This window comes from Epargyreus clarus, unplaced genomic scaffold (assembly GCF_041222505.1).
Source record: "Epargyreus clarus isolate Ecla_fem2 unplaced genomic scaffold, WU_Ecla_fem_2.2 ptg000009l, whole genome shotgun sequence".
NCBI classification, from domain to species: domain Eukaryota; kingdom Metazoa; phylum Arthropoda; class Insecta; order Lepidoptera; family Hesperiidae; genus Epargyreus; species Epargyreus clarus.
The window spans coordinates 5,191,054-5,205,825 of record NW_027332217.1 but is presented as its reverse complement, the minus strand read 5'-3'; the positions used below and the strand labels follow the sequence as shown (position 1 = coordinate 5,205,825).

Below are 14,772 nucleotides of genomic sequence, written 5' to 3'. Positions count from 1 at the left end.
TTTAAAGGGAAAAGGTTATTTCCACATCAGTGCCTGGTAGGTACCTTGTTAGTAATTAAGAAATATTTAACGTATAAATTATGATTTTTCTGATAAAAATAACAAGCTGTCGAAGAAGTAATTAATATTTTTTCTCATCTCACAGACTCACGTACCTCGTGATTGCTGATTGGACAGAAACACGAAATGTAATAGGATAATTATTCGAAATGCTGAATAAAGTTGTGAAAAAAAGCAAAAAATGTTGATATTCTAATATGTGAGCAACAGATGTTCAAGAATCTCAGGTGTGAATCAGAATTAAAATAAAATTACTTTTAGTATTTGTAGGCGTTGATTTATATGTATGCATGGGTTGCAGTAATCATTTAAGATCAGATAGTCTATAAGTTCAAGAACATAACAAATCATTAAATTGTTTCAGAAAAATAAAGACTTCATCAGTGAGGTAAAAACGATGATACTATGAATAACAATAATATCGTTATTTACCTTAGATGTTTAATATTGTTGCACGAGCACACAAATCTGTATTTTGTAAACACGCTGCATACTCACATGCTTGTGGCGTGAGCAAATACCCGTGTATTATACGTCTGCAGTACAGATACGATGACAAGGTCGTAGCCGGTAGGGCTTCGAGCAACTGGGACGATACGCTCAACACCTCAGGCTATGAACGTTTTGAATCCCTAAAATAGATACAAGGCTTCTGATTTTCAGTTCTATAATTTAGGTATATTCTGTTTGATGTACGACGGTTTGCGGGATGCAGAGTCCCTATACTAATTAGACACGATGTATGTTTCTGTATGATTTGAAACAGATTCGATCCCGTTTCTTACTAATGTTGCATTTTAATTACATATTTAGTCACTGTGTATCTATTATATGAGGCTATTAGAACCAGAGTAGCCTAAACAAAACATGATTTATATGGAGAAAAGTAAAAGTATGCAACATTTACGAAAATACTGATAGGTCATTAAAATGCAGTTAGGTCACTCTGGTTCTAGTAGCCTCATATACCACGTCACAAGGAATCTTAATGTGAAGCTATGAAAGCCGAAAACGTCATAAATCTAAGGTGTTTCTGGAATTTCGTAACACACTCCGTGCGACTTTATAAACAGCGTGAGGAATTTAGAATAGGCACTACTCTTTCCGATCTCACTTGTGACAGATTTCTTGGAACTGACTAAAGAATGAAGTCCACGAGGTAGGCAGCAACTTCCTGCGATATTATTTTATAATTTACCAAAACATAAACAAACGCGATGATCACAACAGGACCAACTGCCTTAGAAGTTCTATGTTTAGTTAAAAAAAGACTAGGAAAGACAGAGTCAATATAATTTGACCGGGGAGGTAATACTGCCACTTTATTTCAAGTCTTGCGTTTCAATACTTTCGATGGACAATAATGGATGGTCGGTGACTTACGTATGAGTCTACTATTTTAGTTCGTAAGAGTGACAACCGTTCTAAACATTATTTCTTAGTTATTTTCTTAGTTTACCATATTATCGTATTCGTATAATGTAACACTTCCAGGTACAAATGAATGTTTCTTAATGCTTTTAATACAAAATGTGCGAAAAACTGAAGCATAAAAGTGTATTCTAGATTTATTTTCCAATTCAACCCTTATGTTACGTACATTTAAAATGCGAAAACGAAAATGCTTTCAAGGCGCAAAGATCTTCACATCCGGTGACGCATAAACTCTTTGATTCTTGTTAATATTGTAATGACCACTTACTATTATGTAACCCGTCTTCATGTTTGCTGACATTTGGCACTTGGTATGTCGTATAAAAAGTAAATGGGCATTGCTTTTGAGTTCGATATGGGTTAAAAAACTTTGGGAGGTAAAACACGAGCTACAGCCTACGCCGACGATCCTCGACGCCTGTCATCAGCAAAAGCGATCGACGACCGACTAACCCTCGCAAAGTCGCTAACTCGCCAATAACCAACGCTGACCGCCGCCCGTGACCGTTGGTGACGGTTGCTGACAGTCTTCTTAGTGTCGCTCATGTGTTCCCTTTTCTATCTATCTCATAATGAAAGATAGTCGAAACTGCTCCAGCCACTTTCAAGATTAGCAGAATAGACAGACCGACAAAAAATTACAAAACCGGCTTTTATATTTTGGTATCGTGCTAATAAGCTTAAAATAACTTCAAAATCACAGACAATCACTTGAAGTAGATTATAGATTTAATATATCAGTTAGGTATTGATGCAACTAAATTCCTTCATTTTATTATTTTATACTTCTACTTTCTATATTTCATTATTTAGATATTCATTATCGCTTACTCTATCAGTGATTAAAATATCTCAAAAGTGCTTAAAATTATCACAATTGAAATACCATCGTGATCAGCCTGTTAGACTATAGCCAAAACATTTCTCTCATGAAGACCCGTGTACAGTGGAAGAATATTCGGTTGATGTTGAAGTTTGGAATAATAAGGCCAAGTTTTAAGTAGATGTTCTCGCTTGTAACACAAAATCGCTTGCATACTGCAATGAGGTCTCTATGACAAAAGGAATGCCACCGATGTCAGTGGAACTGGGACGAACTAGGTCGCGTGTACTTTTAGGCTTTGATATTTCGATTGCTCCAAATAGGCTAAAAGACTTTCAAAAGATTGTCCGTATTCATTTACTACGTGCATTACGAAACAGGGAAATGTGGCTACATTTGCACATGCATTACAGTGAGACCTACATTCTTGTATGAAATGTGTGTCATAGACAATCGAAAGAAAAATGCTGGAATCTTCATAGTTTGCTTGAAGGGGCACTGCCACCACATCTATGTTTACTGTATAATAGTGTTATTGCGTTCTGATTTGTGTGTGGTAAGGCGTATGATTTTATGCCTCGCCTTCCACGACTCGTTCTTCCGTAGTTATCAAGGTAGCCAGATGCACTCGACGTCAGGGACATAAAACTTAAATTTGATTTATGGTTGATTATAAATATCTAGGCGAATTGACCACTTATCATCAGGTGGACTGCTCGCTCGTTGATTATTATTGTACAAAATAATGTGCATTTAGTCCTTGTTATGGAAGACCTTGTCAATTGTTATCCAGAGATCTGTAAATAATGGAAGGTGATAAATGTCCTGATAAATATGGGATATTTTAGCAAAATATGTATTTCAGCGGTCGTCATGACAACAGGATACATTTATTTTGTCAATTAGTAGGTGCAGTTGAAGACATACCTAAAAATATTTTTACTGCAGATGCAATGTTTTATATCTTTCGAGAATGCAAGCGATCTCAACTCAGCTCGCCTTCAACTCGACCTTGTAACACAAATCTTAATACTGACTCATCGGAAAATATATAAATATAATATTATCGTGGGTATATATATATGTGTATGTATATATTAACGTTACATAGTACTTACCCTAAAAGTTGTAGTGTATGTGCATTTATAGAGAATAATAACATTCTTCAATGTACAGATGATGAAGAGAACCGATGCGGGAGACAATTTTATATTTTTAATCCTCCAATCTTCACTCAAATGATTTGAATTACATAGTTAATCAATATATTATACGTTTTATAGTACTTATTTTGTACGCTTAGGTACTGTTTGCGGTAAAGTTTTCCGTACCTGCGGGTTAGTTTGATCACCGTCCTCACATCCATTAAATACATATCCTACAGGTAATGGTTTTTTTTTCATGGTCCATGGTCCTTTACTTATTTACGACACATGACATAAACCACTATGGCCATTAATCAACGGGCATGAAAAGTCTACCCCTATTTTTATATTTGTTAAAATATTTATATCATTTTTTACTTTATTCTCTGCCGTAATACTCGTTATTGGTCTTCCTAATAATTGCCTATGTATCCTGATGTATCTTAAAGTTTATACGAGGCTTATGTATAGAATACACATATGAGTATGTCTATAGTAGAGTATATTTACATACTAACCACAGTATAGTCTTTAATCACGTAATAATATCGCCGTAGTACTAGTGTGTGACATTGAAAACTTTATTACCTAGGTACCTGCCTAGTCCTTTCCGTCTAGAGGTCAATCGTAAGTACTCATGTAGGTACACATTATACGTCTCTCATTATAACTTGCATGGTGCGGTCACTAAATTTTTTTACACAGTTCGCGCCAAACTGCTAGTCCGCACTGAAGTTGTTGCGATCAGGTAAAGTCATACAATTTGCTATGGCGACGCGATTCATTTCTATATTCAGAGCTTACTAGCAGTTTTTCGCAGACTATAACTTAAAAAAAGATTTATTTAAAATTATTATTAATAAAATACTTGTTATTTGGTTGTAATTTTGATGTAACTTATTTTATGTTCAGTAAGATACTCAAATAATGTTTGACAGTTATATCTATTTGTAATTAGCATTAGGTATGTGGTTATTTGCAATTTCCTTATTTATGAATTTCGTTGAAATATTACAGAATCCTTAAAATAATTATGGATCTTTTAACTTACATGGGCGTAAATAAAATAAACTGTAGCATACGTACCTCATTCACTTAAAGATAAATATTAAATAGATACGCGAAACCTAACATTGGCAGGTGTCCATGCATTTAAACAACAAAAATATATCCTCTGAAATCTGTACCTGTCCTTTATATTTATAAATACATGATAATAGATTTCCTACTTTGAATTGCCGCCCGCCAACATTTTCGTACATAAAAAGTGGATTTGTTATTATTGCTGTCCTGTTTCTGCATCGCTGCGTCTCTTTTGCACTTGCATATATCAAGAATAGAACTTGGTGGAATTGATATGGGCGGGGTCTTGCGGCAATATCACTGCGCCAAGTACTCGTGACGCCATCTAGCGGTGAAAAGCATGAAACTTTTAGTGGCGCAGTACACACCAAGTCGACCGCAAATGGCTTACTACGTTTAAAGACTATGTAGTAGTTCGTGCAGGTACCAACAGATGGCGCTGTAGCTAAACTTTATTATTGTAAATATAAGGACATTTTAAATAAGTGATGGAAAAAAATATTCAAATTCTTCTTTTATTGTTTCAGGTTTTAGTGGAATACGATGGTGTGGACTGGCAACGTCGAGAGTGGGTGGCGGTTTATTCGCGTAGAACGTTTCGGGTGTTTTTAGTTGAAAGAACTTTGGTATGGGCGCCGAAAAAAAATGATAATGAAGACATTAAATGGCCTGCATTGGTAAGTATTAATTAAAATATTATTAATAATTATTTAAAGTTGAAATAAATATTACAAATCAATACCTATTATACAAACTTTTACTCGGTAATCGTGGTGGTAGAATAAAGCATATTATTAGTTCCATTCCCTACGCCTAGGTGGCGCTAGTAGGCTCAAATTTATTAAGTATGAACAGTTCACTGTATAAAGAAAGTTGCAATATTTTAAATATCTTATCATAATTAATTGTAGCTTACATTAATTTACATTATTCATTTTCAATTAACAGAATAAAACAATATGGATATCGATAAAAAATGAAAAGAAAAGGTTAACCACGGTACAAATATCTAGATTATCATAGATCAAATAGATCCTTATATTGTGGTTTAACTCAATCAATGATGAATGAAAGATTTATATGTTTTACGTCTAAATTCTTCTGATTAAAATTCTGCTTCAAGGGAGTTGACAAACTTTTGACAATATTTTGACTGCATCATCAAAAGTGAAGTATTTTGTTAAATCTTTAATAAATATCTTAACTCGGAATGAAATCCGGGCAATGCGATAGAAAGGAAATGATTAAAACTGAGGTAATAAATTGCAATGGTGAATGCCACTGAATGTAAACTGTTGCCTCAATAATCTATACTAATATTATAAAGGGGAAAACTTTGTTTGTTATGATGTAATGAATAGGCTCAAAAACTACTGGACCGATTTTAAAAATTCTTTCACCATTCGAAAGCTACATTATCCAGGAGTAACATAGGCTATATTTTATATGAAATATATTTAATAAATAGATTTTGAGGCGGTACAAAGTTTGCCGGATCAGCTAGTTTTGGATAATTATATAAGTTGGACACCTTTTGTTATTACGATTACGATTATCGTATTAATTCCACTTACGCACCTTATAGTCAAACTCTACACTACCCAATTTTCAATTGTTATTTAGAATTTGTTTATGAAATCGTTTATAACAAATACAAATAAGGTTTTAAAGGTGGTAGAACCCATCGTGGTTTAACTCCAGGGCACCACCGCCACATCTGTTTCTGCCTTATAATAGCAGCGTTAAGCGCTGCTGTGTTCTGGTTTGAAGGGACACATACTTTTCCGACGCGATCTAGCTTAGTCCTCAGAGGCAGCGGGGCATCTGTGGCCGACCTCATGTAGGAATATCTAATCCTATCTGGGATTGATTGCAGATGTCCATGGGCAGCAGTAGCCACTTACCATCAGGTGGACTGTATGCTCGTCTGCTACTCCTATATTATAAAACAGTGACAAATCTTTATACTCTTATAATAAATAGGTACGGTTTACAAAGAGCTTTTAACAATTTCAACATTGATAATTTCATAAAATTTTCTCATGTAGGTAACTGATTCCTATTTACACATTACGTCAAGTTACTTGACTTTAAAAGTCGACGAGTGTTGTATATTGTATTTAGAACGCTTGAATGTGACATATCGATGAAATTCAAATGCGGACGTCACGTGGCCCGGCGACCTCTGCGTGCTAGGGACACAGGCATACCTTATTCTTTATAGCAGTCACGTTTAAGTTCATTATGCCCGAGGTCGTATGAATGAGCTTTTTATTTGTTTACCCCATTAAATATCGAACGGAATTCTTTTTTTCTATAATTCATAAAGTAACTTGTGAGGTATTTTATTTTTTGATAAATCTAGCATTTTTGTAGAATCTATACTAGTTACATCAGTTTTAGCACCTGGCCAAAAAACAAAAAAAAACTGAATAAGTTAACCAATGAGTAAGTGAAAAAGTTGCCCTAAAATTAAGATAACTTGGTCTGTTCTTTAGAACTATTATAGCATTCGGATCTTTTGCATAGTTAATTACTTGCATATTGCAATATTTTGCGACCGTCAGACATACCAACAAAGCTGATTTAGTTATACATCTCTGCAAAGAGTCGTCGTGTAAAAGTGCTTAATCTGAAGCTCACGGCTAACCTACTTCGCAACAACAGCAATGTTTAACCTACTTTTTTGGTCTGAGGGTTTTTTGATCATATCTACACTTTTTATGTTTAAATCAATTGCAAATCATATCGTATAATTGGCAGGTGCTTATTTGCACAAGTAGGTATATTGCACGACTCATGATGCGAAGCATCAGAGAGTGCTTTACGATCGAAAAAATTTTTTCGCTTCATTTTGGCGGCTATTTTTATTATTATAGCCTTGATAGTTCACGGAATCAAGATATTTTGCATACTATTGTCGAGATAATTTAATGGAGATTAATTCCATACTTTTTAAAAATTGATTTACTGCAATAGAATTGGAAAAAAACACCAAAATAGGTCAAAAAATTTTCCTGTCCGTCATGTGTGAAACCTGAAAACACTGTAACTTGTGAAAAAATCCATCATTTGAGTTAATTTTTTTTTTTAAATTCTAATCGACGATTGTAGGTCACTGAATGCGAATGATTAATTAATTCAGTTTCGTTTAATTGTAATTAATAAAAAACGAAAACTACATCTGTTAAATCTATATATATTATGTACATTTATTCCACCAGGGGCGCTTGTGCAGTACCTTCTTCCTACTACAGCTGTTTTTTCGGCAATTAATTTTGAACGAGTTTTATTTTGTAAGATTTATATTTCATAATTAAATGAGCATTATGAGTCGTGCACTTTTGGATATTCCAAACTTTTTTTTATTACATTTATAGTTTTAACTTAGGATTCGCTTCGTCGTATGTAGGTACATTTAAGACCCACGATAAGACATAAACGCAGAACCACAAATTTAAGTTCATCATTAAGGTCTTCGTTTTTTAAGATCGAATCCAAAACCCACCCTGGCGAACCGGTGCTGAGCAGCATATCTTATTGACATTATTACAAGTTTAATTACGTTATAAAACATACAATCCGTGTTATGTATCACGCTGTCATCTGAGATGCTGGCGATAAAAAATACCATTCTCCGGCAACGCACAATACGAGGAAAATGCGTCATGTATAGTTTTGAAATTACAACTATGTACTGAATCATTTATGTGTTATCATCTAAGACTCTAATGCATACACTGGTATAGGTATTAGGTATAACATGGAGTGTTCAAGGTGACTTTTATGGGTGTTATTCAACTTACGTCGCCATCGAATACTGATGAAGTGGCTTGGAACGTGCAATGAAATTGTTTTATCACTCAACGACGCATGGTTCCTTCATAATTTATTTACGGAGACATTGGTAGTGCTCTGGCACTCTACGGCATCCTGGTTCGATTCCCGGACGGGAATATAAATAAGCTTATCGGTTGTAGTCGTGAATATTTATTAACATTTATTCACGAATATTCATTCACGTCCTCTTGCGGTTTTAAAATCACTCTGATTTTATTGTTATTTTAATTACGTGTGTTATTTTTAAACTTTCCGTTTATTATAATAAAGTATATGGAAGGGTTGCAAATACATTTTTTTTCATCTAATTAATGTATAAAAGTTTGCCATCACGAAGCTCCCGACACATATGAATTGGTAGTAGAATTTATTATTCGTCGAAAATACAATAGAATGGAATACCAAAACAAAAAATAACACGCTTATTAAAATCGTAGTAACAATCTTATATAATATGGCAATAATTATATTGTTTAAAAAAATAAAAACGAATAAAATAAATGTGCGGAACGAATAAAATTTCGCGCGATGGTGCGATGCGTCGTCAAGGGTTATTAAATATTTTGCATCCAAAACGTTTAATGGCTTCCATGGTGTAATTTACGCGGAACAATGCCGTCATGCGAAGTTAAGTAGTGCAAAAACACGAAATCGAAGAAAAAGTGCAGAGAAATATCGTTTCATTCGTAAATGATCTAAAAACTACTTTTTTTTTAATATTTTTCAAACACGAATATAGATGAAAGTGACAATTTCTATTGTCAAAACTGGTTACATTTTCTTGTTAGGAGTGAGTAATCTTTACTATTATAATCTATGGAAAGCTCTCTAGTTTATTTTATAAGGTCCGTAATTTGACTTGAACGGCATTAAGTTTATGTCTAAGTACTTGTGAGTTGGGTTGAATTTTATAAGTCGCTTATACCTACATATGTCGTATATTCTCATAGATACGCATCACATTCAGCTTCTGAAACTATCCATCGTGTCTAGTGGAGTATTAATCATCATTATTATTTAGGCAGTGCCAAAACATACATTTGTCTGGTAGGTATACGCTGCCAGATGGCAATTTATCCACTCTCTACTCGCAATTGACTCGATTAATTAACTCCACTTTGCAGCTCTACCTTTTGAATTATTGCGTGTCAAATTTATCTTTGCAACACTTCCTGGATAATACATATGTATTTACTGTTTAGGTATACATTTATTTAAGCAACTGTGTAAACTGTTATGTAAATATAGCGAACACATGTGCGAGTGCATGGGTGCAACAATACAGGTCACAAAATGGAAGCCATACGATTTAACATAAATTACTTGTGCTCCTTTTAAAAAATGTATGCAAAGCATGCCATTATGTCCTTATGGAGGTCAGTTTCGTTTGATAAACACGCGCGGACCGGTCGGATGAGCCGTTTTGTACCAGCTGTGCGCTATTTTGCATTATTTACGATAGCACTGAAAAAGTTAATTTACATACGGGCGACTCGAAACTTGCTATGGTAAAATTTTCACTGTATATTCATGTGCTTTAAAATAAAAAAGTTAACGGTCGCATCGAACAATTAAATCTGAGGACATTAGTATAATTTAAACTGTTAAATAACATAAATGTTCGCATTAAATTTTATTACAGCGTAAAATACTTTTTTCCATAGATAAATTCAATGCGCTACCTAAGTAGAGGTCATACTATGTTTGGTGTTTCCGTCAGTTACTAACAGATGGCGCTGCAAGTATCATTATGATAAACAGTTGTAATAAAATATTAAATTATTTTCCTTTGCCTGTAGAATAAGAATAATTTTACGATCATATATTTTACTGTAAAGGACGTTATTATTATTTTTTTATGTTTTCACTTTTCGAAACAGCTTGTAGGTAGTTACTATGGAAATCGAGGACTTTATAAAATAAAATGTATGCCAGATGATATTTCTTGAAAAATATACAGTACTTATGGTATTTTTTTTGTGAGATGAATACTGGTAAACGACCACTGTTTCTCCCCACAGACCTTCACGCCCCTGTCGGCTGATTTGACGCTGCAGGCTGACGCCCAGCCCGTGGAGTTCATACACGACCGCCAGCTCCAGTTCCTCGACTATGCTAACCTACAACCTTACCAAGTAAGTCACTAAATTTTAATATGTTTAAACAAACTTCACCTTCTCAAGAAGGATCTTGTAAATGTGACGTAGGTTTGGCGACTCCATATTTTATAGATGCTGCATTCTAATTAATCTCAGAAGGATAAATAAAGACAACATGATCTCGTGAAATAATCTTGAATCTATAATATTACTTATTTGCATAACAACATATCCAATAAAACCAGCCAACTCGTTCTCATAAATATGTAATTCATTTCAAAAGAATTGCATTCACGTGTTAGAAATAACTAAAGAACACAATAAATATATAAGACACCTTTGTTCCTGACAGTAAATTAACTGCCGCTAGATAAAATCGTCGTGATGTAACGGAAAATACCACGGACCTAAGACCTGTTATTATACTAATGTGGATATTACAATTTATTTGCATAAGCTTATGTATATTTATAGTCGGCTATTTATTTACGAGGCACATGGCGATTTCAGAATGCGCCTTGAATGATTCATATTCTAATGGCTAGATATTTCTATTCAATCAACCGGTGAGTCATTGCGGACTGTTTGACTAGATCGATTTCGTGTCAAGAATCGGTAGGAAATGAGTTATGATGGCATCTTGTCATTGAATTTTATCCTAAGCTTTTTTCATATTTTGATGGAATGATGAATGATTTTAGCGTATATTTCATGAGGCGATAAATTGAAATAGGTTTAGTATATAGGAATAGGTGCTACGAATGTTACATTCCGATTTACCTTCAGGATAGTTATGAGTTGAGAATTTAAATTTTCAAACTAGAATTTTTCAGTATACATTCGCATAACTTACTGCAGTAGAAGGACGCGGTAATGACACAGATTCAAACGACGTTGCTGAGCCGAAATTGAATAAATCAATTATTATTCAGATGACATAGTGATTTCCGATTTTGTATATAAAGGTTAAAATTTGTTATTTGGATGTATCGGTATTCAGCTAATTAACATTGTCAGCATATTAGATGATGCTTTGGGGAAATCCATGTAATGATTTATTGCTATAGTTATATTTATTACATGAATGTCTATACATTTCTACTCTTTTTTATAATATAGGAGTAGCAGACGGCTCGCATGCAGTCAATGATGGTAAGTGGCTCTGCCGCCTATGGACATCTGTAATTAACCCCAGATAGGATTAGACATTCCTATCTGAGGTCGGCCACAGATGCGCCGCTACCCATGAGGACTAAGCTGTAACGCCTCGGAAAAGTCTGTCTCCCTTACCACACCCTTCAAAACGGAACACAGCAGCGCCTAACACTGCTGTTATTAGGTAGAAATAGGTGTGGCGGTGGTGCCGCCGAAGTCGAACCACCTTCAAAACTTGTTGTATCAATTGTTGTATATATGTGTAATATTATTATGTGTGTATTCGAACGTGAATAAAATTCAATGTGCGACATCCCTTTAATTACATACGCGGTATGTTCTCGTACATTTATCATGCTTATCTGGGATCTGACCCTGTTAAACGTATAAACAATGCTCAACGGTATCTATAATATGAGAGAACAGTGTATTATCATTTATTTTATGTAATAGGGCAGCTAACGAGAGTGTTTAATCATTGTAGAATTCTTTGTGATTCGACGACTGCCGTACCTATTTCTCTTTTATAAATTGGTATGTGTATTCTCTTTCATAAGTAGGTAGTAACAAATTCTTACTGAAAACTATACGTACGTACTTACTGTACGTATAAATTTGTGTTTTGTATCTTATGTAGGACCTCAATTCTCTTTGGAATTAATATAGATGTCTATAGATATCTGTTATAATTATTTTAAAAGCTGGATGCTCATTCACTACTTCCTGGTGTTCAGAGAACCCTTCTGTATTTAATATTAATTTTTGACTCGTACAAGTAGTTGTTATTCATATTTCTATTTATTTTAAAGTGGACATTATAAGCTTTGTATATTTGCGAAACTAAGACAAATGGCTACGAGACTAGCGCCATTTATTATGTGTATTCGTGAACATTTTGAAACTGAATGTGTGCTGAATATTGCGTGAAACTTTTGAAGCGCTGGGTGGTCTCTAGTCTGCGCTATTCTACATGAGTTGCTGCTAAATTATTATTAAATCTACATTTGTTTAAATATCATTCTCGTTGTATGGGTATATTTATTTACAATGTGATCTAAATATTAAACGAGGTTTTTCAGTAACGACTCTAAGGATTTTGATACATTTTTGTACTCAGTTCCCTTACCGTGAGTTTTTACGTTTTGACAAATATGACTGTTTTGGTATTTGTTTACGTATTTGCCCATACTATTTCCAACTAGCGCCCCTAGCGGATTGTGTCAGAACTTAGTAATTGTATGGGTCAATACGTAAACAAATACCAAAACAGTCATATTTGTCAAAACGTAAAAACTCATGGTAAAGGTACTGATAATGGTTATACATTCCTACTTTGTGTAGATAGATCACAAAATGTATAGATAATGTTAGAAATTATGGAAGGTACATATCTTAATATCTAGTACCTATTTAAATTTAACGCGAGACATTTTAGATGACAAGCGAAACTCTATCGCCCAGATAAATAATTAAGTCTATTATGATACGATTATGCGGCATAATTATAAATGTATGTGTAGTATGCTATATGGTATTCTTTAAATGGATTAAGTTGTATCTCTAATACAAAATCTAGAATAAATTAATGAAATAGAATTAATTATAAAGTTGGTATCTAACAAGAGTAATTGAACATGCTGGTGATGAAGATAATTATATTTCGACAACGATTCAAAGAGATCGTATCTACGATGTACGGATTTGCGAAATAGCATTAAATATTTAATCAGACCGCTGTTTGAAATATGTAACCACGTCAGGAAGAGAATGTATAAGATCATTCGAAAGATAAAACGGGGGAGAACGTGGAACGTGGAACGCGAAACGCATAACCGACCCAATTTTCCAGTGAGACTATACGAGTGTTTATCCAAAGTTGCGCGCCCGGGCGAACCGGGGAGATCAAGGACGGCGTCTGCCAAACAAGGGAGGGTTTCCCCGGGAGACGGGGGTTAGGGGCGAGTGGGGTGCTGGGAGCGCTATGTTTTGATGCTCGCCGCCCGCTTTATTGATTTTCCGCGCCCGCTCCACCCGCCTCCCCTTTATTATATACATATTCGGAGGCAGGTGGTGGCTATGGTACCGCCGAGTGTCGCGCTATTTTCGGTTAGCCCGGCCGCCTCGATCCTGGCAAAGCTATGATTGATTGCTCCCCGCCGCCCGTTGAATACACTTTGCCCGCTTCTCTTACTCTCTTTGTACATTCATCTCCAATTACATTGAAAATAGCTCACTTAGTTATTAATTTCTTACCCAGTTCACTTATTGTAGTTCGACTTGTGGTTATAAGACTTCGCTTTGTCAATTTTTGTCATGGATGATTACATTCATTTTTTACAACGCATATGATTGTTCTTTTTTCTATATAAAATGTAAGCATTCTTTCGTTGTATTATATTAAGATAGTTGTTAATACAAATAGTTTGATAAGCGTGGTAAAGTATGATGTACTTCAGTTATCGGAAATAAAAATATTTATGACAAAGAAAAACCTACATGTACGCCTTTACCCACGTACATAAATATTTTGTATCAACGGCAAAGGATCATAATGTCCACCATTTTATGTACAAAGTACAAACTTTTACCCTTATACAATTATTACACATTGCCCTCAAGTTTTGAAAGTGTAAAACTTGATCTTGATATTAACGCAAAAAGTATTTCCTGAAGTTATGTATCATTAAAAAACTTAATTACCCAAGCGGTAAGGAAAGTTATCGTGAGTTTCTGAACTAAGTCGTCAGCATGCACGCAAGCTGAGAAACTGTTCCCGCAAAATTTAAACGAGTAAAGTTTCCTTTAGTTAGCTTGCTCCACTGTCCGGTTTGCCCCACTCTCCTCGGGGTGGTTGGGAGACATGACATTGATATAGGCGCGTGTTAGACATATGACAACGTTCAATTACGTTCTCGTGTTATTATGTAATACCCACGTTAATTTGTTATATTTGTATGTATTGGTAAATTTGGATCAAATTAATATTATATTGAACGTTCAGTTATTAAATTTGCTTTTCGTTTGTAGTTTATTTATTAGATCCAGAATTAATGAAACGTTGACGCTACTAATAGTCTCGGGGACATAATTAATTAAGTGTACTGTAGTTAGGTATATCTCTTAAGAATCTAAT

General features: G+C 34.6%; 1 protein-coding gene across 2 annotated transcripts in view; it reads left to right on the top strand.

Moving 5' to 3' along the window:
* Kdm3 (Lysine demethylase 3) overlaps positions 1-14,772 on the top strand; it is a 210,375-nt gene that overhangs the window by 38,894 nt on the left and 156,709 nt on the right. For both annotated transcript variants that reach the window (XM_073076468.1, XM_073076467.1), the window contains exons 2-3: positions 5,073-5,222; positions 10,407-10,520. In XM_073076468.1, the coding sequence (XP_072932569.1) occupies positions 5,073-5,222; positions 10,407-10,520 (264 nt within the window). The remainder of the gene's footprint in view (positions 1-5,072; positions 5,223-10,406; positions 10,521-14,772) is intronic.